General features: G+C 41.1%; 1 protein-coding gene across 4 annotated transcripts in view; it reads right to left on the bottom strand.

The window, feature by feature from the left end:
* Positions 1-24,913, bottom strand: part of rptor (regulatory associated protein of MTOR, complex 1) — a 158,804-nt gene extending 133,891 nt beyond the window's left edge. For all 4 annotated transcript variants that reach the window (XM_080029311.1, XM_080029310.1, XM_080029312.1 and 1 more), the window contains exons 1-4: positions 24,496-24,913; positions 22,568-22,736; positions 9,869-9,971; positions 9,182-9,264 (exon numbers count right to left, since the gene is read on the bottom strand). In XM_080029311.1, the coding sequence (XP_079885437.1) occupies positions 9,182-9,264; positions 9,869-9,971; positions 22,568-22,729 (348 nt within the window). In that variant the 5' untranslated portion in view covers positions 22,730-22,736; positions 24,496-24,913. The remainder of the gene's footprint in view (positions 1-9,181; positions 9,265-9,868; positions 9,972-22,567; positions 22,737-24,495) is intronic.
* Between the last annotated feature and the right edge of the window lie 1,618 nt (positions 24,914-26,531).

Raw genomic sequence — 26,531 nt, 5'->3', positions numbered from 1 at the left:
TTTTTGCACCTAAAGCTGCATAATTTAAGCTTAAATTGTTTTGGAAATTATACAGTGAAATATAACTAATTATGGTTATCAATTGAGGTGACGAGAGGAATAAAATTTTTTTATTGGATTCTTTGTATTTTGATCCACTGACAAGTTTTACGTTGATGATTAGAGTTCAACATGCCACTTTCTGACAAATGAGCTTTTTATTATCCTTCTCAAAAGGACAGCTGTGCCATATCTGTGTAAGTGAAAAAAATAATAATTGGCCATTCCTCTGGGGACTGGACCATTCTGACGGATATTTAAACTCGCAGCACAGAATAAAAAAAGCTTTCGAATTTAATATTTCAGCAACAGCTGGCTGAGTAGAGCTCTGTTAATAATACAGAAGAGAAACATGTAGACCATAGTCTCTGGATGATCAGTGAATGGTGAAAAAAGGCAGGGAGACAGGCAGTGAAGTGACTCAGATGACTTGCTAAGACACAAGAATAAATTCAGGGATGGCTGATTTTCTTTTGTAACATAGAAGATTTTGCTTCTCCATGGTTTGGATTCAGAAAGTCAGATACTGACTGAATACGCCCTTGATTTTCTCAGTTGTCCGTCTAAACAACAACGCACCGATTACCACTCTCTGCTCCCCTGGAAGCGTGTTGGATCGGTGAACACATGCAGACAAACATTTTTACACCATTCACTAGAATAAAAAACAGCTAAATGAATGGTGGGTGGCGTATCTTAAATCTTTGTACAGCGAGTCACATCCTGGCCTCCTGTGTTGTCCCCTCCTGCTCTGCATCCTCTCCAGAAGGTGCACGCCAACACACACACACACACGCATAATAATAATAATAAGCTTGTCAACCCATACACATACTGTATGTGCACACAGTTTCAGGATGTAATTAGAATAATCACACACTCGCCAGCAGTCTCTGAGCACAGCACGCAGAAGCTAAATACTGCTACACCGGACATACGCAGGCAGGCATGAACCAATTTTTTTTAAACAGAAATTCTTTTATGTTCATGGGTTATAGAAGAAACTACAAGTTTTTGACTGCCATAGCAGGAGAATCACAGGTGAATAAAATGTTGTTAACGGTGGTTCAGCTCCAAGTCGTTATCAATGTTATCAGTTCTGCATGTACACCTTGGACTGTTTACTGTGTTCTTAATACCTGCAATAATTCCATATAACCCAGCAGACAGCAACATACTTTGTAATATGTAATCAAATGTACTATTTAGTCAATTTGTTTAACAAGTGATCAAATGCCTTTGTGTAATGTAAGAAGGGGTTACTGGTGCTAATGACTGAAGTTCCCTTCAGCTCTTTCAGCATCTTTTAAATCTACAAATGGACACTTTTGCCTTTCTTACAAGGGGCAGCTGAGCTGTTTCAAGTTAAACTGCTCTAAGATCTGACTTTATTCTGTATGCCCGGTGCCAAATGGCACACAGGAAGACTTAGCTCCTAAATAGTGAAAATAGCGATGCATCTGGCAGCCAAAGAAACTCTGGAGTTGGTAAAGAGCAAATCATCATAGCTAAAAGGAGACTGAATGTTGGCCACAAAGGCAGCTCAAAATGAATGCTAATTATGCTCTGTGTCTGCCAACATGTTTCATAGTGGACAACAAACAAAGCCGCATGTAGGACGCCTCACCACATTCTGGGAGAATGACTAGTGTGGTATATTTTGTTCGTTATACACAAACCTTAGCTCCATGACTAATAGGATGGCAGCTTCCAGTACTCAGAGGCTGTGTACTACTATACACATGATGAATTGAAAGACAAGTGAAGTTGGCGGTGCCGCTCGCGGAAAACAGCCAGCAACCTGCTTCTAGCGCCATTGTCAGTTTATGCGGTCGTTGCCTAGCAACTCTGTCCAGATTGTTATCAGAATGGTGATTATACTTTACAGGTTACTCTTGTAACCAAAGCAACAATACACATGCAATGTCCAGATGTGTCATTTTTGGAAGTCTGTGCATCCGCCTTGATAATGTGCAGTTTCCAACCACAGCTACTAATGTGGAAAAAAGTCTCAAAGCCATCTCCTTCCCTTCATTTGGAGAGGATAGGTAAACTCACATTTAAAGAGATCGAGAGACTAAACATCTTGTGATGTGAGCAATGATGAACACATTACTGCTTTAGGACTCTTTACCATGAACCTGCTGCAACACATGTGGGTCCAAACCCCATAGCTTACTAGAGCATAGAACTCTTTCTAAACAGTTTGAGAATGATTTTTGCATCAACATAATCTGGAGTTTATCTCCATAAAAACATCAATGCAAGATGGTTGGAGGTCTCCAAACTGTCGTTAAGTGGGATATTTACTAGGTGATCAGCAGCAGAGAGAGCAATGATCAATAGGCTCAGTCTCTATATGTGTCCCACAAGGATACAGAAGCCCTGACCTGCTGCCTTCCTCATAAGCACATTGTTTATGGATGTATTGGTGGGATGTCATCCACTGTGCTAATGTTTTTCTCCCTGGCTCGTATTGGACTGCGTGTGCGTGTGTGTGTGTGGGTGTGGGTGTGTGTATGTGCGTGTGTGTGTGCGTGTGTGTGTGTGTGTGTGTGTGTGTGTGTGTGTGTGTGTGTGTGTGTGTGTGTGTCATTACGACGGCTTCAGCATCAATTTATTCTTTTGGCTTCCCCATACACACACACTGCTCATCAATTGAACTATAATGGGTTTCAACCGATTTGGCAGCTGTGAGGCGACCTCCAAGGGAATAATAGAGTGGAAGAAGTGGTGTTAGGCAAATGAGTTCAACTCATTAACCAAGGTATAGATACATAGAACATCTTTTTAAAAGTAATCAAGGTTAACTTTTAAAAAATCGTGAAAAAGGATTTCCATCTATTTGCCTTTTATTTCGTTTTTATATTGCCTCACTTGCCTCAGTTGTCAGTGAGGAGGACAGGTAGTTTCACAGACTCCAAACTAACTTTAATTAGAACAGTTTTTTCATTGGTCAGAATGCTGTCGGTACCATGAACCTCATTTGTTCATTCATTTAATGTGAAGCGCTCCAAGTTTCTCGGTGCCTGTAGTTAAAGGGCCATTTTCCATACCAACCAATTATGATGATGATAGCATTGTGTTCTTTGTAAAAAAAAAATTGGACTGCAGTTGTAGGACTGAAGCTATACAAGTGCATTTTAAGCAGCTGTGGGGCGTGGGCAGAAGAGTAGGATCACTGTAGCAAATCAAATGATATCTGCAAAAGGCTCAGTAGGCCAGTATAACCTGACAAGACAACATCAACACAAACTTCATAGCCACTATCTTTAAAAAAGCAACGTCAGCAGCATAACTTTAAAGGGGTGTTCCAGCTATTTTATGTTGTCCTTTCCGTAGATGTGGGAGACTTGTGAGGATTGAATAAAGGGGGAGTAAGCGATTCTGGAGAATAATTGTTGTAAAGAAACACTTTTTTTGACAAAAATCACTGTGTCCTTACTGTGTGTACCTTTAAAAGAAACTCTGGTATTAATAAACAAGCTAGGCTCTTGAAACTGGTATGTAAACAACAAGTAGTTTAAACAAAGGAGGCCCACCGTAGCTAGCAACATACAAGTTTACAGATCCTAGGCTGTGTATTGACACTGCATTTGTCTTTTCAGCACATACACAGTACAGACAGGTAGCAGATTGTGAGGAGATATATTCACTGATTTTGACAAAAAGTGATTTTGGCAACAGGCATTCTCCAGAGTTGCTGACTCCACCTTTAAGCAGAAACACACTAATTGATAAAAAAAACACATTAACAAACTAATTGATAACATCTGAACACAAGCCTATCATGTCTCTCTTGGTTTTTGGTTGAAGTCTTTGGTTGTCATGGCATCTCAGTATTCTACTGCATGCCAAAAAAAAATAAAAAATCTTCCAAGTGTGTTGCATCATTACATACTACACAGAAACCCTTCACTCATACTGGTCCGTCGCTGTGAAGCTTGGTATTTCCACGCCGATATGAGAAAAAAGTTCAAAGCTTAACAGTAGCAAAGGGTTTGAGCTGCGGCGTACTGATACATAATGCAGAGATAGCTTGGCAGAGTGGACAGCAGGGGTTCAGACGCAGCAGAGAGATGGAGAACAACACATAAATACAGAGATAGAAACCAAAGGAGATATGACATGTTGGCTAGAGATGTGGTCTAAATCTGTACAGCAGCTCCAACGTGTTCAGCTAGTACTGCACTGCTTTTGACAAAACAAGCATGCGCTGCTTTTTATCTAAAAAAAAACAACCAAAACATCTGGTAAGTCAAGAGTGGACCACGTTAAGTCGATTCACAAACATATAAGAGAGGACGTAGAGGTAAACAAGGCAAAAGGGAGGACATGCAGATAGAAAATGAACAAGTGAAACGTGAAAGAGAATGGGAGAGCAGGAGAGGCATTTCTAGACTGGAAACTGAAAGGCTGTGAAAGGTAATTTGAAAACTTTCTTTATGTGTCCGTTTGTAACAAAAGCAATCCTCAGTTAAATTGAGTATGGTCTCTAATTTAATATAATACAGGGACATAAATAAATAAATGTGAATAAAAGCACAGGCAGCCGAGAAAAGACCTTGGAGAGGAAGTACATTCAAGGTACTGTACAACAGAAGGAATTGAAAAGTAATATTTTGTAGGGTAAAAACATTCAATTGGAAGAACATTTTTAATATATACATTTAAAAAAGAAGTTCTGGTCAGTTTGGTGTTTTTTATATGTTGGCACTGAACCACGTCTCATTTCCTGTTCCCATGACCATCATTTGTCACATGATGACTATTTGGTAGCAACTCCTTGCAAACTCAAAGGAAACCACACCCTCAACATCACTGCTTTTTCAAAGGAATAGATTTCCCCAATACTACTTTATCAATGAGACTGAACACATTTAACTGCCATTATGAGGCAAAATAACAACAATGCCGGGGAAAAAAATACAGCCCCCCTCCTCCAACTTTCACCGTGTATGAGGTTAAGACAATCACAAGCAGAAAACCAACCAACCAAAATATACATCATTTAAAATTGTATATTTGGGAAAGGACCAATCTGAAAAAACAATTGCAGTGTGTAGAACTGTGCAGCATTGAGGCTCAGTGAGAACATGCACACACACACACACAACACCAGCCCTGCTGCCAGCTGTCACTTGTCATGACACCTTGTTGACTTCTAAACTTTACATTTTTTGCTTAACATTTGCCTATAGTTTAAAAAATGTCCTTAGAAACCTGTAAAGTAGAGTATGCCATGTTGGTTCAGTGGTTGACACTAAGGCTTCAAATGCACTTGCCCATAGGGCAAGTACAGGTAATGTTTTACTTGCCCGAATGTTGTGTTCACTTGCCCAAAAAAAACTGTTAAACAATGATATATACAGTATAGGCTAATTGAATTATACATTTTAGCGATCTCTTATCTCTTAAATGTAAACACTGCTTACTTGTCTCATCCTGACCACATAAAACCAACAACAATTCATATAAGCCTATATATCATGACATCACACTACACCAAGCGCTTGGTCCTGCTGCAGCATCCTGAAAGGACCTCTTTTTGCCATGCACCTTGCCCAGGGGCTCAGAAAACTCAGTCTAGCTCAGAGTCAAGCTGAATGTTAGCTTCCTCAGAAAAATTTTACTTATTTAAAATGGTCACATTGTGCCAAAAAGTGATTGTGTGCCATAAAATTATTAAAGTCCACCATGTTAAAGCTATTGCCCAGTTATACTGTAAGTAAGGAGGGGGATCATTAATTTCTATTCATATTGATACCATTATAAAGACTCCACAATCCAAATCTTTATTGATACCTTTCTATTATTTTGTTTAAAGAGAACTGGTATTATTGCTTTAATTGCTTATAAGATGAGCAGAGCTCAGGATAGGACTTTAAGCAGGTCATAATTCCATATTTAGGCCTACTATTTAGTTTATATTGCTGGGAAAACAAGTTTTTTACCCAAACTGTAGGCTATTATTCAAGCTTCCCGCAAAAAACTCAAATTTCTTATTTTCTTGATGTTACATTTGAACACATCATGATGTCATTTTATTGACCTTTGTCTAATAATCATTTTACTGAGCCGACCTGAACACATCACATTTGAACCGTTTGCGATTTTTTTTAGCTAACTAGGTCTTATCCTGCAGATTTTAATATGGATTTAAAAACTATCCGATTTTTTAACTGCGGGACTTGCTACAGTCTCTCGTTTGTTGATCACCGCTGCATTGAATGAATGATGAGACGGTGCGGAGCCCGTCTGCAGCGGCAGCGGCTCAGCAGACAAGAGTTTTTTTTTTTTTTGAGACGGAGCGGGTTGAAGGAGTTTCTTCAAGACAGTCGAAGGTAGAACACTTTTACAGTCCATGATGCGGTCCAGTGATGGAATAATACGCTGAAGTAGGCCTAATTAGATGAAGATGACCCGACTCGATATTTAAAATTATATAATGTGACCTAGCCTACTGGACTCCATAGCGGTATCGATAAGCTCAAACGTTATTGATTTCTGGGTTTTGAATATAGCGGAACCAGGTCTGTAGGATAGAGCCGGCTTTCGGAACGTAGACAGCGAAACTGCGCGCACACAGGCTGTGTGTGTGTGTGTGTGTGTGTGTGTGAGAGAGAGAGATAGAGAGATCGAGTGCGAAAGAGCGACCGTGATGCTGCTGGCTGCCGCGCGCAGCTGCTCAATTGCCGATCTATTTTGTGTGAGTTAGCGGCAAAAAAAATGTTTTGCAGACTGTAAAACACATGAATACATAGCCTAGACTACAGACAAACCCTCTAAAATCCACTTGCCCGTCCGGGCAACCAAGAAGCAATCTCAACTTGCCCAAACATTATTTTCAGTTGCCCCGGGCAAGCGGGCAACCGTTAGTGTCAACCACTGGGTTACTTGGCATCAAATCACTGCAGTTTTTGACCGTTGGAGGGCTCTTGCCTATTTGACTTTTTTTGGCCATATACTATATTATATATAATATAATATATTTCCCAGGAGTTGCTGGGGACTAAATGGAATTTAGATTTTTCCTCAGATCTAGTGTTCACGGACTGTACCTATCTGAAATGAACTAATTACAGGATGTCCCATGTCGGTGGGAGAGCGGGTGAATAGCGGCTATGTAATTGATTGCTTTGTCAACAGTTTATGTAATGCGTGTTGGCGAACGCTGCAGTGCTGTGAATCCTCAGGCTTCAAAAAAAAGAAGAAAAAAAGAAAAGAAAATGCTTTCTCACCCTCCCACTCCTCCTGCGCTCCTCCCAACCTTTTCCCTCTGACCTCACGGGTCAACCCAGCCTGAGCGTACATTCCTTTAGCTGATCCCTGCTGGGACGGCTCTTCATACATCTGCTCTTACCTCATTTCTCACTTCTTTTGCTATCCTACCAAACAGGCAAATGAATGTGGAACAGATAATTGTTTGTATTATGCACGTATAAGCAGTAAAAAAGCACATGGAGTCAGATATTCTCGGATCCAATTGAGGCCACGGAATTGTGCATTGTAAAAAGGCAGTGTAAATACGGCCTGACTTATGTAGCCTTCTCTTATAGACCTCGAGTTGTCCTCCTCAGGGGCCTGTCTTAATGGAAAGGGGGATTATTTAGGACTGTTTAAGGAGCAAGGTTCAAACATTGACGCTCCAATGCTGGGGGGCCGAGGAGCCTCTGGGAAAACACTAAGCTCTCTTACTGCTAAAAAAAAGCGAGTGGAACTGCCACTTGTAACAGCTGAATGCACAAGACCAAGTGATGGGTCCGTTTAAGATAAAAATAAAATAAAATAATGAATCACTGTCGAGAGCATGTGGGAGTTTTGTTTGCATAGTCATACAGGGAGTGCATTATAACTGACACAATGGAGTTTCTAAAATGAACCCTCTCACCATAATACACATTCAAGTGATATGCGTTGAATGAAGGGATACAGAATTTCAATGACAGCTGTGCTCTTAACGGTCTGTTCATGATCACATTCAACAAGGTTATGGATGAGCTCATGTAGTCACACAGAGTAAAGTGTTTTGTCTGCAAAATGTACACATTGAAAAACGCAATTCTGTGCACGTTTTCACACCTTTAAAGCGGACCTATGATGCTTTATGACTTTTATGACCTATAAACGTTGTTATGATGATTCATAGTCATGCTTAACCATACTAAATTATCAAATAATGACTTACATGCATTTCGACGTATTCCCTGCTGACCGTCTGGGGTGTCTGTGCAGAGCACTAAACACTATTCTAGCCAGTCGAGAAGTCACGTGTTCAAAGCGGTCTACCCTTCCGTAACTTTGTGACGTCGCATGTAACTTTGTGAAGTCACCACGCGGATGTTTCCATGTATGGTAATGCTGTCACTTCCCTGTTCGCGTCTGCCTCGCGCTCTTATAGGTCCATGCTCGCGCTTCCCGCCACTGAAAGTGTTCCGGAAGGAAGGTAACCAATCACAACGGAGTGGGGTTTGCAGGAGGGGGGGGAGGGTAGCGGAGATGGCCGATGCACAGGCGGAGGGAGCGGAGATTGCCGAAGCACACACACTCAAGTGTTGACAGGACGTGCTGGATCGCCAAAATAAGAGAAAGAGCTTCCCGAAAATCTACATAGTTTTTTGTGATGTGATTCGTGTCAGGTTGCTCTATAGCAGTGTAAAACAAGAAATTAAGACCAGAAAAGTAGTATAATAGGTCCTCTTTAAGTAGCTTTTATCTGCACAAGAATTGTGTTTTTAACACATCAGAAGGTACAATGTGCCATCCTTGATACACCCCCCCCCCCCCCTCCCCAAAACATGGTTTTCATAGACACAGCTGTGTAAAAAGCCCTTACTGTGGGCCGGTACTGTGAGGGGTGACCAACATCACTAAGGTTACCAGCATTGACAAAAACCTGAAGGACTGCCAAAATCTATAAAACGGCTTATAAAACAGCTTTGAAAAAAACATTACAGTGGCTCAAGGGATGCCAAACTCGATCAGTGATAATACTATATGACCAAGGTCAAGCCTTTGTCATGCCCGGGATTCATTTTATGAGTTTCTAGTTGCTTTATTGTAAGCATTATTTCATTCAGCTCTTTACGTGTAGGAACATGTGACAAAAATGAGGGACGCTGGTCCGTGTGAACCCACTCACCCTGGGTTGCCAGTTTTCATATTGCTTCTGCAGGTTGGCCCCGATGGTCTCCAGGGCTTTTTGTGGACTCATCGACAGAGGATCTGGCAAGAAAAGCACATTATCAAGCACATTGCAATCACGCACATAGCACAAAACTGTCAGAGCAAAGGAAAACCACACAGACACACACATACACTCAATATGGAGCTGACAGACCAACTTTAATCATATAATTCATCACGAACATTAATATTGTTGTCAATCTTATCTAGTAAAATGTTGCAATCTGAGGAGGCAGGCTACCGTTAGTTCAACATTCAGCCGAAGGTTGCTTCCATGCCATGATTTCACAGGCAAGTTATAGTTCATGATTTCAGCATCAAATGCTTCTTGCTAAATCAAAAGCAGACTTGGAAAAATCGCAGCAGACATTCAGGTTGAAATATTGATGAGAGTGAATCAATATGGCATGAAGAAAAGCAGATTATAGATTGAGCACGGATCAAATCGCGCTCCGCAAGGCAGAGATGAATGTATTGGCAAGTTTGCGGGAGATACCGATATGCTTTATGCTGACAAATAAAACCGCTGCCCTTATGACAAATGAGGCCTGTGCTTGAGATGCATGCACTAAATGTTTTGTTGCGTTTAAGTGCTTGTCCATTTGGGCATTCACGTTGGTGTGGATCTGTGGGAGAAACTCACCTATCCAGCACTCCAGTCTGGCACACGGGGAAGTCTTGACCACATCAGGAGGGTCCACTCCCACGTTGAGACACAGCACCAGCGCCACACTCACTGTCTTCATCTGAAGGGAGAGGACACACAACACAATCAGTTATCTCACTTGGTACACAGGCTTGTATTCAGGTCGGCTGTGGAAGTTTTCCAGTAAACCACATTATGCTGCTCCCGCTAGCCACTGAAGCTACAGTGGAGCAGTGAAAAGCTAAGTGTACGCTCAGGGGAAACTCCACAGTTGTTATAGTGAAAGGACTTTCACACTTTCCACATTTGGTCTGGGGATTAAGAGATGTAAACAATGCAAAGTTCGTCAAGCAAGAAAAGTTGAACCTGCCTCAAGTTAGCCGTAATATGATGTAATCAGGTAAGAATTTGCGGTAGCCAATCAAACACCATGCAACAATACGAATGGTGTTGCCTTTTCCATCGTTGCAACAGGATAACAAAACCTGTCTTGGAGTATTCTAAACAGCTGAGCAGTGATTTGAGATTTTGGAGTCTGGACTCATGGATCATATTCCGGTTGTATTCCGAGATCCTGTGGTATCCTGAAGAAACATGCTCCACAGTCCACACCAACACAGCCCCTTGCTTCGCTTACCTTTATCTAACAGGGTTAGATAAGAGGGGCTTACCAAAAACAGAAAGTCGAAACGTAACATTGTGATTTTATATTGTTATGATGAAAGACTATTTCTTACAGTGCTCCTTACAGCCATCAGGCTAAGTGACGTTTAGCTTAGTTATACATTCTACATGTACAAAGGAGGGTCACTTGATAACTCCTGCCGGATGCTGGCCATTGACACAGGACAACTGTTTCTTGTAGATGGTTTGACCAGAGCAGACCACTCAATATTTCATCATCATGTCTCTTTATCTTAAATGCTCAAGAATTGGAATTTCGACAACAGTACTCTCGTATTATTCTGAGACGTTTCAACAAATTGCTGTATTTTTTTTAAGAGTTTCTAGAAAAGCTAAACAGAGAGAAATCCACATACTGGTGCATGAGTGTATACCTGACCTAGATACATATTCATATCATATCTCTAGCTGTTTATTCTGTATATTACTTCTGCTGAAATAACTACTTATACATAACCCTGAGCCCAAATTTCTCCCTTTATGTCAAGTTAAGTCAATTTAAAAAGGGGTAGGATTAAATAAGTGTATACTTCTTCCTGCTCCTTTTCAGGCATATCACATCAATACAGATAATTTGTTTTATTTTTGTGAAGTCATTTAAACATACATTTTGTTTATTGTATTTTTATGCTTTTCATTTTGTTTTGTATTGTTTTTGATATGTCTGAAATAAAATAAAAAATTCAAATTCAAATTCAAAGTATTTTGGATGGTCTTTAGTCTACAGAGGGATAGGAGAACTTAAAAAGGTGAGGACACAATATATCCTAGTAAAGGGCTAGATCAAAAACACTTTCAATAATACTTCAAATATCCTATATATATTTACCCCTCACAACTATTTTCATAACTCTATACATATGTACATTACCTTGCCCTTTTCTGCAGTTTGCACTGGTGGCATTTCGTTTGTCTCTGTACTCTTTGCAATGAAAATAAACCTGAATCTGATGAATAACACATATAGCCCGGACCAAAATGGTGGGCCGACCGACCAACCGTCATCCCTAGAGGCATGCTGATAACGAACTGAGTCATTTACTGTCAATGTCTAAAAACCATCAAGATTGGATGATCTTAATATTGGTGTAAAAAAACTTCAATGTATATACTGTTTGCATACACACACATTGAGAGCTATAACCTTCTACACCTAACACTCTGTCATGTAGGTCAATGTAATAGTGCCAAATGACCTTTTGCAGGTAGTGTAAGATACTCTCTCTGTGTGTAATGTGAACTATAGAGAACATGTAATGTGTGCACACAGTGGGTTACACGACATCCTGTGGCTGAGCAGGGTTAAAAGGGCACTTGTGAGGGTAATTAAGGCACCCTCTGCTTTCCCACAAACGGAGTAAAAAAGGTCTGTGCTTGTGGACAAACACACACAAATCCATTTTCACTTGACCTCTTCGACCCGACCCCTTTTCCTCTGTGTATGGTTTACAAGAACCCATTCTGATGAATGAACTGATGCACATCTTTACTTCGGTAAACAATGCCCTGGATACTGTAAAAAACATTTAAAAAAAAAGTGAACATAAGGTGACATTACAGAAATGTATGCTATGCTATCAGCTCTGAGAAGCTGTACATCACAGCACTGCTTTGAGCTGAATGCTGAAGTTGGTATGCTAAAAAAGAAGCAATGTATTTGAATCTAAATTTCCTTGAATCCCTGCTATAGGGCACTGGTTGGTCACTCCTTTACTGCACTAAGCTGATGCAGCTTATTGTGACTTGCTACTATGGGTTGATTAGTGGCAAAACTTTGCAGAGATTTATTTCGATTTGCCTTCAGAGGATGCACGGATTCTAGATTTCAAGCAGAATGGGCAAATAGACGACACACATAATTATCATTGTCAATGTATTCATGGCCAAAGTTGAGTAATGGGAGACTGACACTCTTTCCTAATTGGAGATACTGGCACAGAATGTGAGACAAGCTAAACATAAACAATATGTGGCTATTTGCCAAAACTAACACATCTATTTGACAGGCAGTTTCAGGAAATGCATGACATCGGGTGGACATTGTCAAATCCATCACAAACAAACCCCATTCTTTCCGTTTTCTTTGACACTGGATCCATCAGATAGTAAGTAAAGGGATGCATTTTCTTAGCCAAAATGAGCTGACATGGAAGTTATTAAAATGCAAAGTGTCGATAAAAAAAAAGCAAGTCAGGGCAAATGACAGCAGGTTTCAGGGACCTATAAGCCTCCCCCTGGGCACAGAAGGTCAAAGCCTACTTAGGCTCCACTTATCTCCATGAGATGGCATTTTCACAGGCGAAAATAATCAAAACAAAGCACAGAACGTGGCTGACTGACAGGCACCTTACTGACTGTGAAAGACTGGGTATCTTAACAATTAACTAACCAACTACAGAGCACTAATAATAGGATAGGTACATTTTCCAGCTTTGTATGATGATTTCTTTACTTAGGTATATTGCATTTCATGTATTGCAGTCTTGCAGTCTTTATATATTTAAATGTCTGATGTTATGGCGGCTGGGGTCGGGGGGAGCAACGTGTCCATGCACTAATTCTTACTATATACACAAAACTGATGTCATTAAATATTTATTTTATGTTCTACAAATACATGTTTTTGCATTGATAAAGTTTTGGCTATTAATTATTATTATTGGATTTCATTGCACTTACAGTAACTATGAGCTCGAGTCAACTGGTAACGTCACTCTTCCAGGCTATCTTTCACTGCACTGTTGAGGCCCCGTGTGCACTCGCTTGTATATGTGTGTGTATCTCAGCGGTTCAAAGTGTTTGGAAGGTCAAGGATCGCCATTTTGTTTATTAAGCTCTTTACTATTATGTTTTTTCCCCAATGTGTCCGACTTCACTCTTTGTTGAAGTTGTAAAGCAGCTCCATCCAATGTGACAGAAAGAATATATTAAATAAATGAACCATGTGGCCTTTAAACAAAACAAAGCAATTGAGTCATATGTAAGCATGCCTGTTCTCTACAAGCTCTGCAAGGGCTGCAAAATATCGACACCAATGCCCTGGGGAAAGGCATGTATAGCTAAAAGATAAACAAGGAAGAATACAGGCTTGACCGGAAAGAGCCGGGGCAAGGATTGCCCTTTAAAAGACAACAGCTAAAATGACAGCACACACCGGGAGACGTATTAATGCACCGTCCAAAGAGAGAGAAAAGATGTTACTGTCATGGCAGGTGAAATGCTTACTCTCTAGAGAAGATGCTAAGCCTTTCATTTATTTAAGTGAGGACAAGAGACTAAACCTAATGGCAGCACAATGGCATCAGGTTGGTTTTGATCCAGGGCTACGATTAAGTGGCTCAATATTAACATCCTGATATAAACAAACCCCCCCCCCCCCCCCCCCGCTGAAAGTGATTTGTGAGCGTCCAGCATCCAACCAACCCAGGACATTTATAATACATTTGATATTCATTTGGATGAGAGTTAATGCAGAGGAAGGAGAGCGATGTTTTCCTCTGCAGGCTCATCATTGCAGTGCAGCGTTGCATTTGAGTGTGAATGCACAAAGATTATTCTCATTGATTTATCTGCTTGTTTATCTCACATATTACCATGCACACTCTGACTCCCTTGTTCATTTGGCTGTGTAGTTCCCATTAAAGGTAAAACAAACATTAATGGAAGCAGACTAAGCTGGAGTGATCTATGTGAACTGTTTTGGTGATGTAGTAACTAAAGCAAAAAAAGTCCACTTAATAGTTGTTCTGTTACGTGTTAAAAATGAGTGTGGCTGGTATTACATCTACAGTGCCCACCATCTCTACCATTGTGTCCTTGAGCAAGGCACCCAAACTGCTCCAGGGGCGCTGTACTATGGCTGACCCTGGGTTTGACCACCTCCGAACTGAAGTATGGTAACTTGAGAGGGGATATGCGAAAAGACGAATTTGAATGCGCCTAACACCAGAAGCAAGAGCCTGCTCAAGCTCAACAGTAGTCCGCAATAAAAATGTTTTTAATCCTGTCCAAAAAACAGCAAATGTATAGGACTGTAATTAAAGAAACAGGACCATTAAGGACAGAAATATGAAAAAAGAGTGAGAAGGAGAGCCGAGATACTAAGCAAGGATTCCCACTGAGAACTAAAGCACCATTTAACCTATAATAAGGGTCCCTTTATCAAATGAGCCCTGGCCTCTTACATTTGACCGTAGTATTAATTGGTAAGAAATAGCTCAACCAAAGTACAAATTTAAAAGCAGTAGTGCAGGACCGCATAACCTTGAATAAGAAATGTTTCTGTGTGTGGAGATATAGTAGAAGGCACAAGAGGAGAGGAGTACAAAGACACAGACCGAGACATAGTGAGAGAAGTGAAAGAGCATGCGCTTTCACAACACTTTGCTTTCTCGCCCACAATGTCTGACTCTGACCCTTTGTGGAGATAATAAGTGTGTAAAAAGTGACAGACCGAAGGGTGGGAGAGAGCCAAAGATAATTGAGATGTATGTGTGCATGTGTCTTCCTGTTTGGCCCTGTGCATATAATTGGTTGCCGTCGTCCTGTCATTAATAACTGCAGAGGACGCTTGGGGACTTTGCAGCCCTTTCCCTCTCCGCCCTTTTTAAGAAGCCCTCAGCGCTAGTTGTGCGTCGATCAATGGCCCTTGATTATTCCATTTGTTAGGCCCGCAATAAATGAAGGTTGTTACAATGGCTGGAGAGCTTCAATCTCCTCCAGGTGTGTGGTAGCTGGCTGCCAGTAACAGGTCAGATACTGTTTGCTTAGGCTCAAAGTCCAGAAAACACTTAACAGAGTTGTGGATTTGGAATACTCTCCAAATACGAAGAAATGTAATTTCCAAAAAAAGGATTTATAAATAGGTGGATCGCATACCTCTTCTCTTGGATATCTCTTCTTCAGAGGCAGTGGAAGCTTGCTAACAAGTGGTCATTAAGCTGGAGCTTCCCACAAAACTAACCATGGCAAACCCACTGCATTGATTCGACAGTGATAAACAATAACTTGCATATAATTATCCTTTGTGCCTCGCAAATATATTATGTTTTCACTGCCCCTGTGGCAAAAAGTCTATACGCTGCCTAATGAACTGTGTGCATTGATTTCATTCGACTAATGATGCAGAAGATAGAGCCGCACGGACCACCTGTCTGATAGCACATTATTCAAATGGCCTTGGATATTGACGACTTATTGATTTAATTACTCCTGTGTTGAAACACCCAGGAGGCAAAACATTTGTGGAAAAAACAGCAGGGAGGAACATGAGAGAACTTAAAATAAGTGTAGAGAGAGTGTGTGTCCATGAATGCGTGTACGCGCGAGCCACCTCTGACTCAAAAATCACGTGCTATGTCCGCCTGCTAATAAACCTTGGGACAACTTATCTTCAATATTTGAATATTGATCAAATAGAAAAGATCCAGTCTGTTGTGAACCAGTTCATAAGGGAGCTTACATTAATGACGAATACACTTCATTTTTAAAAATAAAATCCCTTGAAAGAACATTGTTCTAGAAAACACCAGCAGGCCACTTTCACACAGCCACAAACTGCTCAGACAATTCTACATCCTGCTCTAACAAAGTCTTGTAGCAACAATGTAATTACAACAAACTCCAAACAAAGCAAGTATACTACTACTACTGAATTTCCATGGGCTGGGATCAGTTCACATTAAACACTGAGCAGCATATTAGCCCGCAAGCAAAGTTTCCACACAGCAGGGTACAACTGAGCCCAGAGTGACACAAAGTTCCTCTTGAATCTCTCTGGTGAGGAGATTAACTCCTATTGCCTCGTTACTTTCCACCGAGTTCGGTACAGTACAGTTCGGTACAGTACAGTAGGGACAACATTAAAAACGTTCAACTTGCAAACCAGCAAGACAGATGTACAGTGAAGCATCTAAGAAGGAAAACACAGTTCCCCCTTTATCAAAAAGAAAGGCAAACTTTTTTGTGATGCTATCCTTCGATGAAAACAGGTCTACACAACAAAATATGTGGATTTGTTCACACCTGTTTTAGCATATCTAGGCTTTATTTGATTGTTTTCCCTGACAATGTATTTGTGAGATAAGTTCCTTATGACAAAGTGTTTTCCGTTGCATGTTCTTTGATTGGAGCAGACACTTGCCTCCCATGATGACTGGGTGTATTTTAGGAACTATTACTTAGCCTGCTCACAGGACACTTAAATTACAGTATGAAAGCACGCTGTTAGCTATGGTTCCCTCTTTAGAGTTATCAAAAATACAATTCTAAAGCAGAGTAAAAGTTAAACACAGCAAAGGTTCACAATTTACTCAAGTAGTATTTAGATTAGACTTTAAGATTAGATTACATGTCATTTATCAGAAGCTTTCATCCAAAGCGATTTACAACTGGAGGGGTAGGCTAGGCAGCATCAAAAATGTACGCTGTGTACAGAATATTGTTAGACAAACTTCTGGCTGCCACTCAGATGGTGTATACCCTGCTGCTCATTCCCAGAGTCTTCACTCTAGAGTACATACTGTACAACGGTCTCTACAAAAAAAGTTTACAGTTATAAATCCCTTTCCATTTGTTATTGGCTTAGTAATATCAAATCTGATTCACCTTCACACTCGATAAGCCGAACAGTCACCCCCCCATGCGCACACATAGTCCTAAAAATAAGCCCCAGAAGAGCCATTTCTAGGTCTGACAGGATATTGGGCCGGCACAAATGGGCATCGGAGGTAGACAGGATGCTGGCAGGGTTTCTAAAGTGGCTACAATGTGAGAGTGGAAAGAGGTGACGTCAGGGTTTGCGTAAAAAAAAGCCTCTCTGACGTCATACAGCTCACAGCTCCCCAGGTGGAAATAGGTGGGAAGAGAAGTGTCTCTGTGCATATGGCGGTGCATACGTCAACTCACACCCAGCTTTTACAGTTATATTTCAACCAGAGCCAGATGCATAAAACTCTGGGTTGATTCTCCACCAAAACTGTGTCTGTACGCACAAAGACCCATGTACCTGTTTCTGTTTAATGAATCTCAATTCATGTGAAACTGGCCTCATTTGTTGCCCCAAAGATAATGGAAGTAGTCTAAACATATGTTTGCATAACAGAACTTCACCACACACATAAGTCAATAAAAAGTACTGCCAAGAAGTGCAATTCAAACCAACTGTGTCCCATCAGTTAAACGTGGCTGTAGTGATTTAGATGCCACATACAATTTAAGATTAAAAGACCAAATTAATGGTGCAAATGAAAATAAAGAAAACCATAGTACTCATGATTCAAATGATCCAAAATGAAGTCTTATGAGTGGCCTTTAAAAATACATCTCACTGAAAAACCAAAACGACAGAGGAGAGAAGAAGAAAAAAAGACGGCTGCTGTTGACAGGCAAACGAGCAGAAGGAGGGGGGCGCGCATGATGCCGATGGCGGCCACTGTACGAACGATTACCCCGACTTCACGCAAAGTTTTTGGTCTGACGTCACACACCCACGGCAGCACATTTATTATGGGAAGCACCAAGGGAGGTGCACACCGTTTATTGTGAACAATTGACTAAAAAGGTATACACTATGTAGGCAACATTTTTTATAAAATAGAACACAACCTGTCCTGCATGTACATTTATATCAGTCGTCAATGAGATATGGCAGATATTAGTGTTCCCCATTTACAGATTAACAGAAGATGGTGTAGGACAAATTTGTTTCCAAATAAAATGGCGCTGGAATGGGTCCATAGTGTAGTAGTGAAGGATGTGGAACAAACAATAAAATGCGCAAAATCTTTGCCATGTGCAAGTTTTAAATTGTTACAATAGAAAGCACAAAAGAATATATACAAGATGTTGTTTCATTTAATACATCGTTAGTGCAGACACATTTTGAAAGAACTATTTAAATAAATAAAAATTAAATTGAGCATTTATGATGTGCTCTAGAGGAGATTTGAAATATATTGAGATATTGATTGATTTTAGCCAATATCGCCCAGCCCTAACTGCCATGATGGCACAGTAAAATAAAATGTGTGAATAATAAAATGAATGACGGCTGAAGGCTCTTGGTACTGCTCGTGTTGTCTCACTGACATGCTGTCACTGGAACACTTGAAATAGAACCCTCATTTATTAGTAACACCTGTGCTCTCTGCTACTGTCACAGGTCAACATGTCTGCTGTGAAAACAGGGTACATTTACAACCTCTAGTTCTTTTCCCAATTAAACCCTGCAGGACAGGTGTTAATCATTTTGTTTTTAATTACAAAAAAAACACTTTGTACGATTGTACCACTGAAGTAAACAAAGGAACACAGACACACCGTCTTGTTTAACAGCATCTGACTGAGAAAGATGAATTAATGAGCCCTTACTTACATGCATTATGCATCTTTAGAGCTATAAGCCACAATAATGCAGTAAAACTGCAATCTCATCAGTCAAAAGAATGACCATGACAAGCTCAATTATCATAATGTTCAGAATCACACCATCCATTTCAATTTCAACACCACGTGGTGACAGTGAATCGACAGTGGAAGTGTCTACGCTACAGCACCTCATACTGCTTCTCTGATTGGACAGAAACTGGTTGGGTTTTTTTCATGCAGTCTATGGTCATAATGCATTATGCTGGGGTCCATAATACATTATAGATATGTGATTCATAGAAAGTTGTACTATTATATTCAAAACCTTTGAGTTTGTTACAACCCTACAATGTCAGTTAATGTTTTGTTGAGCTATCAGGCTAAAAACCAGGTCCCATCTGTGGATCAATAACAGCCAGAGCCTGTGAAGCCACAGTTATGTCACCAGGTCGAGGTACATGATTGTTTGCCTTCAAGATACAGGTGTCATGTTCTCTATGTTCACTGTGAGAAAAAGAATGAAAATAGGCCTAAAACTACAACGCACAGCAGCCGTTTTTCAAATTTCCTTTCAAATGTAAAATCCATATTAAATCATTACAAACCTAATCCCACTCATTCAGTCCCTGCCAAGCTTGCTGCTTTCATTTCACACCGCAGGTCTGGCAGCTCAATAAAGGAAACATAATCTCGGCTCCTTTTGCTGCAATTAAAATCGCTGTTACAAATGATGCTTCGCTGCTTCTTTACAGTTCTATAATCAACAATTTGGTCCATTTTTTTATGCCTTAAAGGAGCAACTAGTGCCATGAAGTTAGCCCTGGCCTTGTACTCTGAACAACACTAATAGCATTTTTATACAGTATAGCTGAAAATCATTTTATCATGATTCCACTTGACAGGAGACAGCAAACATGCACACACACTCATACTGCACACAGAGTGGGGCACACAAACAGCTGTGTGCAACCACACACACACACACACTTTGACCAATGGGCCTTGTAATTGTACAGCCTCCCTCCCTCTCCTCCTGTGTCCATACATAGACAACACTGAGTATGTGTGTGTGTGCGCGTGTCTCCAAGAGCAAGACCTTTGATTTCCCACAATGCAGAACATCATTCACAGTCCACTCATAAAGCCTCACACTGCACACTCCTCCCGCCAGGCTTAGCTGTTCGCATACCAACTCGCTCGATATCCTAACATATCAGCCAAAGCAATTATATTGCAAGTACTCTATAAGGGAATGGTCAGATTAACATTCTGGACCCTATCTTAGTGGAAGTGGCACCATAACTAGTGCAAACAGCACTCCAACCTTTAGGTATGTTGGAGTATGCTAGGTGCACAGGAGGGGTGAGAGTGAGGGTGAGGTTGAGGTTGATGGTGAGGGTGAGGGTGAGGGTGAGGGTGAGGGTGAGGGTGAGGGTGAGGGTGAGAGCGAGTGTGTGTGTGTCTACACTGACACAGCTTTTGTGATTTTGACAACAAGAGCGAATAACATACTTGAAGCAAATGCAGCAATAAAAAAAATAGGGCTTAAAACCCAAATTAACTAAACCATCTAAACTAGAGGTCTGAACATTTACAAAAATGTCTAAACCGTTAGACGACTAAAATGTCACGCCAGGCTAACCGTGACTTCAAAATCTGCAGCATCAACAGTTCCATTACGCTGTCCACCATGTTTACTAGTTTATTCAGTAAATCATGTGCACACTCCACAGGACACGAGGCGGCTCCAAAATAACCACACACACTTCTACACGCGTCGGACAGGCCAGTTAGAACTCATTATTATGCCTGTTTATGCGGGACATTCAAAGCTGTGGCACAAGTGCTGTGATTGTCTCAGAGTGGATTTTTGGATTTTAAAATCACAATACATTACTATTTGATCTGTATTCTGATCTTCAGCCAGCTCCTCTGCAATTTGCACCGCTGCAAAAACATGAACCAAAATAGCAGGTGGGCTTGGACAGGCTCACAGTCAGTGAGGCCAAGAACCTACCACTCTGTGTCTGTCATTGCGCTTGTGTGATCCATCAGATTATTACGTCTGTAACAAGACGCTCCACAGTACGAGATACTGCATTGACCTTCTGGGCATTGTACAGTACAAAATGACACAACACAAATGAATGCTTAACTAACTAACCCTGGAGCCGTCCTTATTAAGTTAAAGTACGCACAAAGCAAGCTTATATCCCACTCACAGTATTCATGAAAAGATGACATCTTGGAAAATAACTTTCAAATCCATCATTATGCAATTAATTCCATCTTAAAAGAATGATCTAACCAAGGAAAACATTTAAAATTCAAGGCCACATCGTTCTACACATAAAAACACAAAAAGCTCTCTTTAGACTCTTAGCCAAGAAATGTGAAAGCACATATCCCTCCCGCAAGTGTACAAATGGGGGTCTATGGCCTGAAAACGCTTTGAGCAATGAAGAATGGTGCGCAGTAGATTTAGCATGACGTTTCTGAAAAGGTAAGGCCCATTTCAGCCAGCTCTTATTACCTCTTTTAAATCACCGCAGTGTAATTCCATTGATGTCCTAACAGCGTCGAGGTGTTACATTTTCATTTGGGTGAATTTTCTACAATGGGAGGGTTTGTGAGGGTTATGTATGACTACGTAGCGCTTGGCATTATTATTACGATAGTTCTCTGTAACCACGAGGCAATGAGAGAAATCAGCTTGGTAGCACCGCAGTGGAACCAAACGACAGCTTTATGGTAGGCTGAAATACACTATGGCCATTCATGAGGGAATGCTTTGAGGGTTCCTCTATCAAAGTGTAGGCCAGAGTAGCCTCCAGCAGAATAAAATGAATTGGCAGTGTAATAAAGACGAGGGGTATGGCCAATGATTTGCGGCTGGGCTGTTCTAAAGAGCGATGTCCCCTCAGAGCACAGCGAGTAGCATGGGTGCATTTGGTTTCGCTGAATCCGGCTTCGAATTTCGACCAATCATGAGCACCACCATTGCCTCTTACTGCACAACAGCTCAGCTTAGAGTATGGTAAACTTCTGTCATCTTCCTGCTGTGGTGCATCAGCTACCAAGCGCTACATTACAAAGCGCGTACTTATTTAGGACTACTTTCATTGCTGGATTGATACAACAACTGGATGATGTATGTGAGGTCAACTCAAAATAAACTAGTGTGTGTGTGTGTGTGTGTGTGTGTGTGTGTGTGTGTGTGTGTGTGTGTGTGTGTGTGTGTGTGTGTGTGTGTGTGTGTGTGGTGCGGGTGTGGGTGTGTTTTCATGGTAATAAAGTCCAGTGCAACAATGTGCCTTATTGGCGTGGTGTTTTTACACCTTTAAAAAAAACCAATGGAGCTCTATGGCACAGAAGAATAAACTATATCAGCCTTCGGGTGCACAGACAATATGTGTCAATAGGGCAATTTTTTTGTCTGTTTCGATTTCGTCATGGGATGTGTTGACAATAATAAAAATATACACTATCACCAGCCTTTGGCCTCTAAAAAAATAATAGAGTATCGGGAGAGGCCTGACAAACCCCAACCACAGCTCAGCACAGGAAGCATCCTCCTTAACCCGCCCAGTGACTGCAGATATTACAATAAGCAGAGAGAGAGAGAGCGAGAGAGAGAGACATTACCCTGTCCTTCATCCTCCAGCTCTGTGCCAAGGCCTTGGAGCCCTCAATCTTCTCTGAGTGCCGTTTCTTCATGAAGGCCAGGGAAAGTTTCCAGTCGTTCATGTCGGCCTCCTCTTCCTCTGCCAGGCCCACGGCCGGAAGCAGGTCTGAGTCCATTTTCATCAGGGCCCTATGGGGGAGGACAGCTTTCGTTAATAAACACAGATACTTAGAAACAACATGGTCATTTTAGGCTGTGGCTGGTAACCTATCCTCACACCAAACATGAAAAAGAATAGAACCACTCAATTACTGTATTAGAATATCTTGACATTTGTATCCTGATTCTTGATTTATATTAAATAAATCCATCAATTGCACGAATAATTAGTTTTCTCTGCATGATAATAATGCATTTTATCTAAAAGGTGCCTTTCTCGACACTCAAGGACACCTTACAGGCATTTAAAACTTTTAAAAAGCAGTACTGAGCGATATTAACTAAAAGCAACAATAAATACAACAGAAAGAAGCAGAGCAATTGACATCAAACGCAAAAAGGCAGTGTTAAACAGATGTGTTTTGAAATGGGGGAATGAACCAATGTTTCTGAGTTGGGATGGTAGTCATGCCACCAGCAAGCATGTGTATGCTAGAACAAAAACAGCAGGCAGGAGGATGACGATGTGGAACATTGAAAGAGCCAAAGAGTCTGTGAGCGGGCCACTCTACAGGGCCTCAAACCATCATGAGACAAATATACAGTACCTCAGATTGAAAAGAAAACATTTATAAAAATAACAGTAAAACAGTTAAAAACACACTAAAAAATAGGTACAGGTGTCTTGTCTTAATGCTTTTTTGGCTAAATTTAATCGAAATCCAAAAATTCTAAGCACTGACAGCAGCTGGTTGGCTTCCTACTGCCCTTATTTTTTGATAATATTATTCCTGGTAAATCAAACCGTACCCATTTTAAAGGTTGGGCTCTTTTCTTTAAAAAAAACATAGGAGACACATTTCCCATAGGCTACTTTAAGAAAGTTCATAAAAAGAAAGTATAGGCATCACACACTCCACTTTCCCTAACTTTCATCTAAAGGGCTTGTTGTGCTGTTGTGATTATTTCAAGAAGTGCTTCCATCGAAAGCCTGCAACATGATGATTGGCCAAATGAAGTGCACAGATTTCTGTTTCTCTCCTAATGAAACACCAGCAGTGAATTTATTTAGCCTACTTAGTGGATGCAAAAAAGATAAAAGGAAACCATTGATGACATTGGTTTGAATTGAACACATTATGACACTATCAAGACTTAAAATCTGAGAATCCAGCTTATTATGACCAAAGAGACTTCCCTCAGTTCATGTGATGACGGTTATGAGTCATGTTAAGGGCACAGCTGTGGAACAAAAATCACAACAACAATAACAGCTGAACCCAAGCACACTAACTCATCTGCAGCCGTCAGGAAAACACTGAGCTTTTAATGACAGCCGACTGGCTCTTTAGAGGAGCACCCAGGTAACTTTAGCGGAGAGTATAGCACCTGGAGCTGGCCACGTGAACGCTGCCCAAGCCACAGACGGTAGGCTATAGTAGGAGGTGTTGTGTGCGCCCAGTGAACACGGCCTGGTTGTTAGGTTCCTATGTTAAACTTGTCTCCACGTCAGGAGCCGTTTTCTAGCAAGCAGCCGGCAGTACAGTTAGAAATGAAAACCGGCCAGAAGCTAGCTCTGTGCTAGCTAAACTAGCGCGGCCAATTTGACAGCTCGCGCGCGCTGGCTATCGCTGTCAGCTGTCTGTCAGAGTGCGAGAGTGGCTCGTGCTATTTAAAGCTTCTTCCTAGGGGCTGCTTGCGAGACTACTACACGAGCATAGAGACAAGTGAGACGGAGCAGATGTGTAGAAATGGCGCTAGTGGTGGTGGTGCTGCGTGCACTACAGACCTTGGTGCGGTGGAATAACTATCGACCCGGGCTGAGTTTCCTCTCCGTCTCCGGACGATGACGGACACCGTAGCGCAAACAATCCTCGTGAGAAAGTTGTAGGGCAGTGTCCACAGCCGGTAGAGTATGTCAAAGCCGTCAAAGCCGAGCTGGACGGGCGCGTGCTTGCAGGGGAATCTGCGGCTCCTCTCCCCACGGCGCTCCGCTATGGGAAGGGGCTGGAGACGAGGCCCATCTTCACACGGACAGTCTGCCACAGCCACACGAAGCACCGACCCACGCTAAGCGATTGCTTGGGGTCGCGTGGTCCTCTCCTACAATCCGGCGGCCCCGGTGGCTGACTCGGCTGGACGCTTTTGGCGGAAAACACACAAAATCCCGATAATTTCTCCGGAGAGGCACTTCTTCAGCACTTCTGCAAGGGCGCAGCCATCTTGGGTTGGACCCAGAATGCACTGGTTTGGGGCGGCGCTGTTGTTTCTGTCACACGCCACAATAAACACAAAACGATCTCCATGGGGGGAAAAACAAAACGCATAGGCCTACACCTGCCGCTATTGTAGGCCTACGTGGCTCTTCACTAATGTGGATGTTGTATTCAGATTTTCTGAAAATGAACCACAGTGCCCACTCAGCTTTTTAACTTTTGTAATATGAAGTCTAACTTTAATGAGAATATTAGTGGCTTATTCTCATATTTACAAATAGTTTCATATTTTACATGTTTGTGGAAAAATGTCTCATAAAGCAGGATTAGTTTGTTGGTCACACTCACAATAGTCTTTATACAATAATCTTCTTTCAACACCACTTTATTGGGTGTTTTTATCCTGTATCATTGACAAAGGCCTAGCTCACGTGAAACATGCGTCAATCCTGCTGCTTTGTTAGGATATAGGCCTATTCATTTTTAGTTAGAAACGAGATAGGCCTACTGTATTTGTTGTTGTATATTTGTATTTCCTGAGTGTTATTTAGTCCCCAAAACATACAAACATATTGTTGAATAATCATTGTTACGACAGTTTCTATAACAATCTAACATTATGAAGCTTAAAGCTGGGGTGGAGGAGTTGGGGAGAAAATGGCAGTTGGGATAGAGATTCGAATCCAAATACCTCAACCGCTCCACTTGTTCTCTTTGGTCCCTCCCCTATGGTCCCTCCCTGACACGCTCTACACCAACAAAGTCGTGCCAAAGTGAATGGACAGTCCCAACAGCAAATAAGAACAGAGAATCGGAGCCTCGATCGCTTTGATTGGTCAAAGTGTCAGCTCATATTAACTTTGACCAATCAGAAATCATATACCCCAGCTTTAACAAAGGTTTTATTCCAGGGCTTTATTTCACTGGATCATTTTGCAGGAGTTGATTGTGACCTCTGTTTCCTATTTTATTTTGTGGTGGTTTTTAAAGAAGCTCTGAAAACCTTCGAGGACACACATTGGTCAGAGAGTGAGTTAATTGCCGTATGACTTGTTGTAACATTTAAAAAAAAAATTGCATCACAGAACAAAACATTGATGATTTGATTTGATTTGTACTCATTGCTTTCATAGTCAGAGACTCCGACTTCAAATAGAAGGTTCTATAATATCCGGGAAAAGGTATCTGAATTCATCATTAAATCACTTCAAATAGAAGATTTTGTTTGCTAACTACTACTAATGAAGAAACTAACTTTGTCTAACATTCTTGTTGTTGTCACATGGCTTGTGGCGGATGTGGTATAACACCTCTGTAATATTTCCTTTTGTTCACTTAAACGAACATTAGTAATCACTTAAACGAACATTAGTAATCATCATTTCCTCACTGTGGGAGTAGCCTGGATCACCTTCTATACAGCTGATAACTGACCACCTTTTCCTGCAAAGATGATCTAAAAAAAATTGATTTTTGGTGCGCGCATGAAAAAAGGTAATCATTTATTTCAAAACTCTGTTACGTCCATCAAATGAAAACTCTGATGTTTCACAAAATATCACTTTTGCCTGGAGAAAAATATGGTTTACCCAGATTTATGTGTTTTTAT

Source organism: Ammodytes marinus (assembly GCF_949987685.1).
Source record: "Ammodytes marinus genome assembly, chromosome: 6".
NCBI lineage: Eukaryota > Metazoa > Chordata > Actinopteri > Uranoscopiformes > Ammodytidae > Ammodytes > Ammodytes marinus.
Note: the sequence above shows the minus strand (reverse complement) of the source record. Positions and strands in the feature narration are given on the sequence as shown.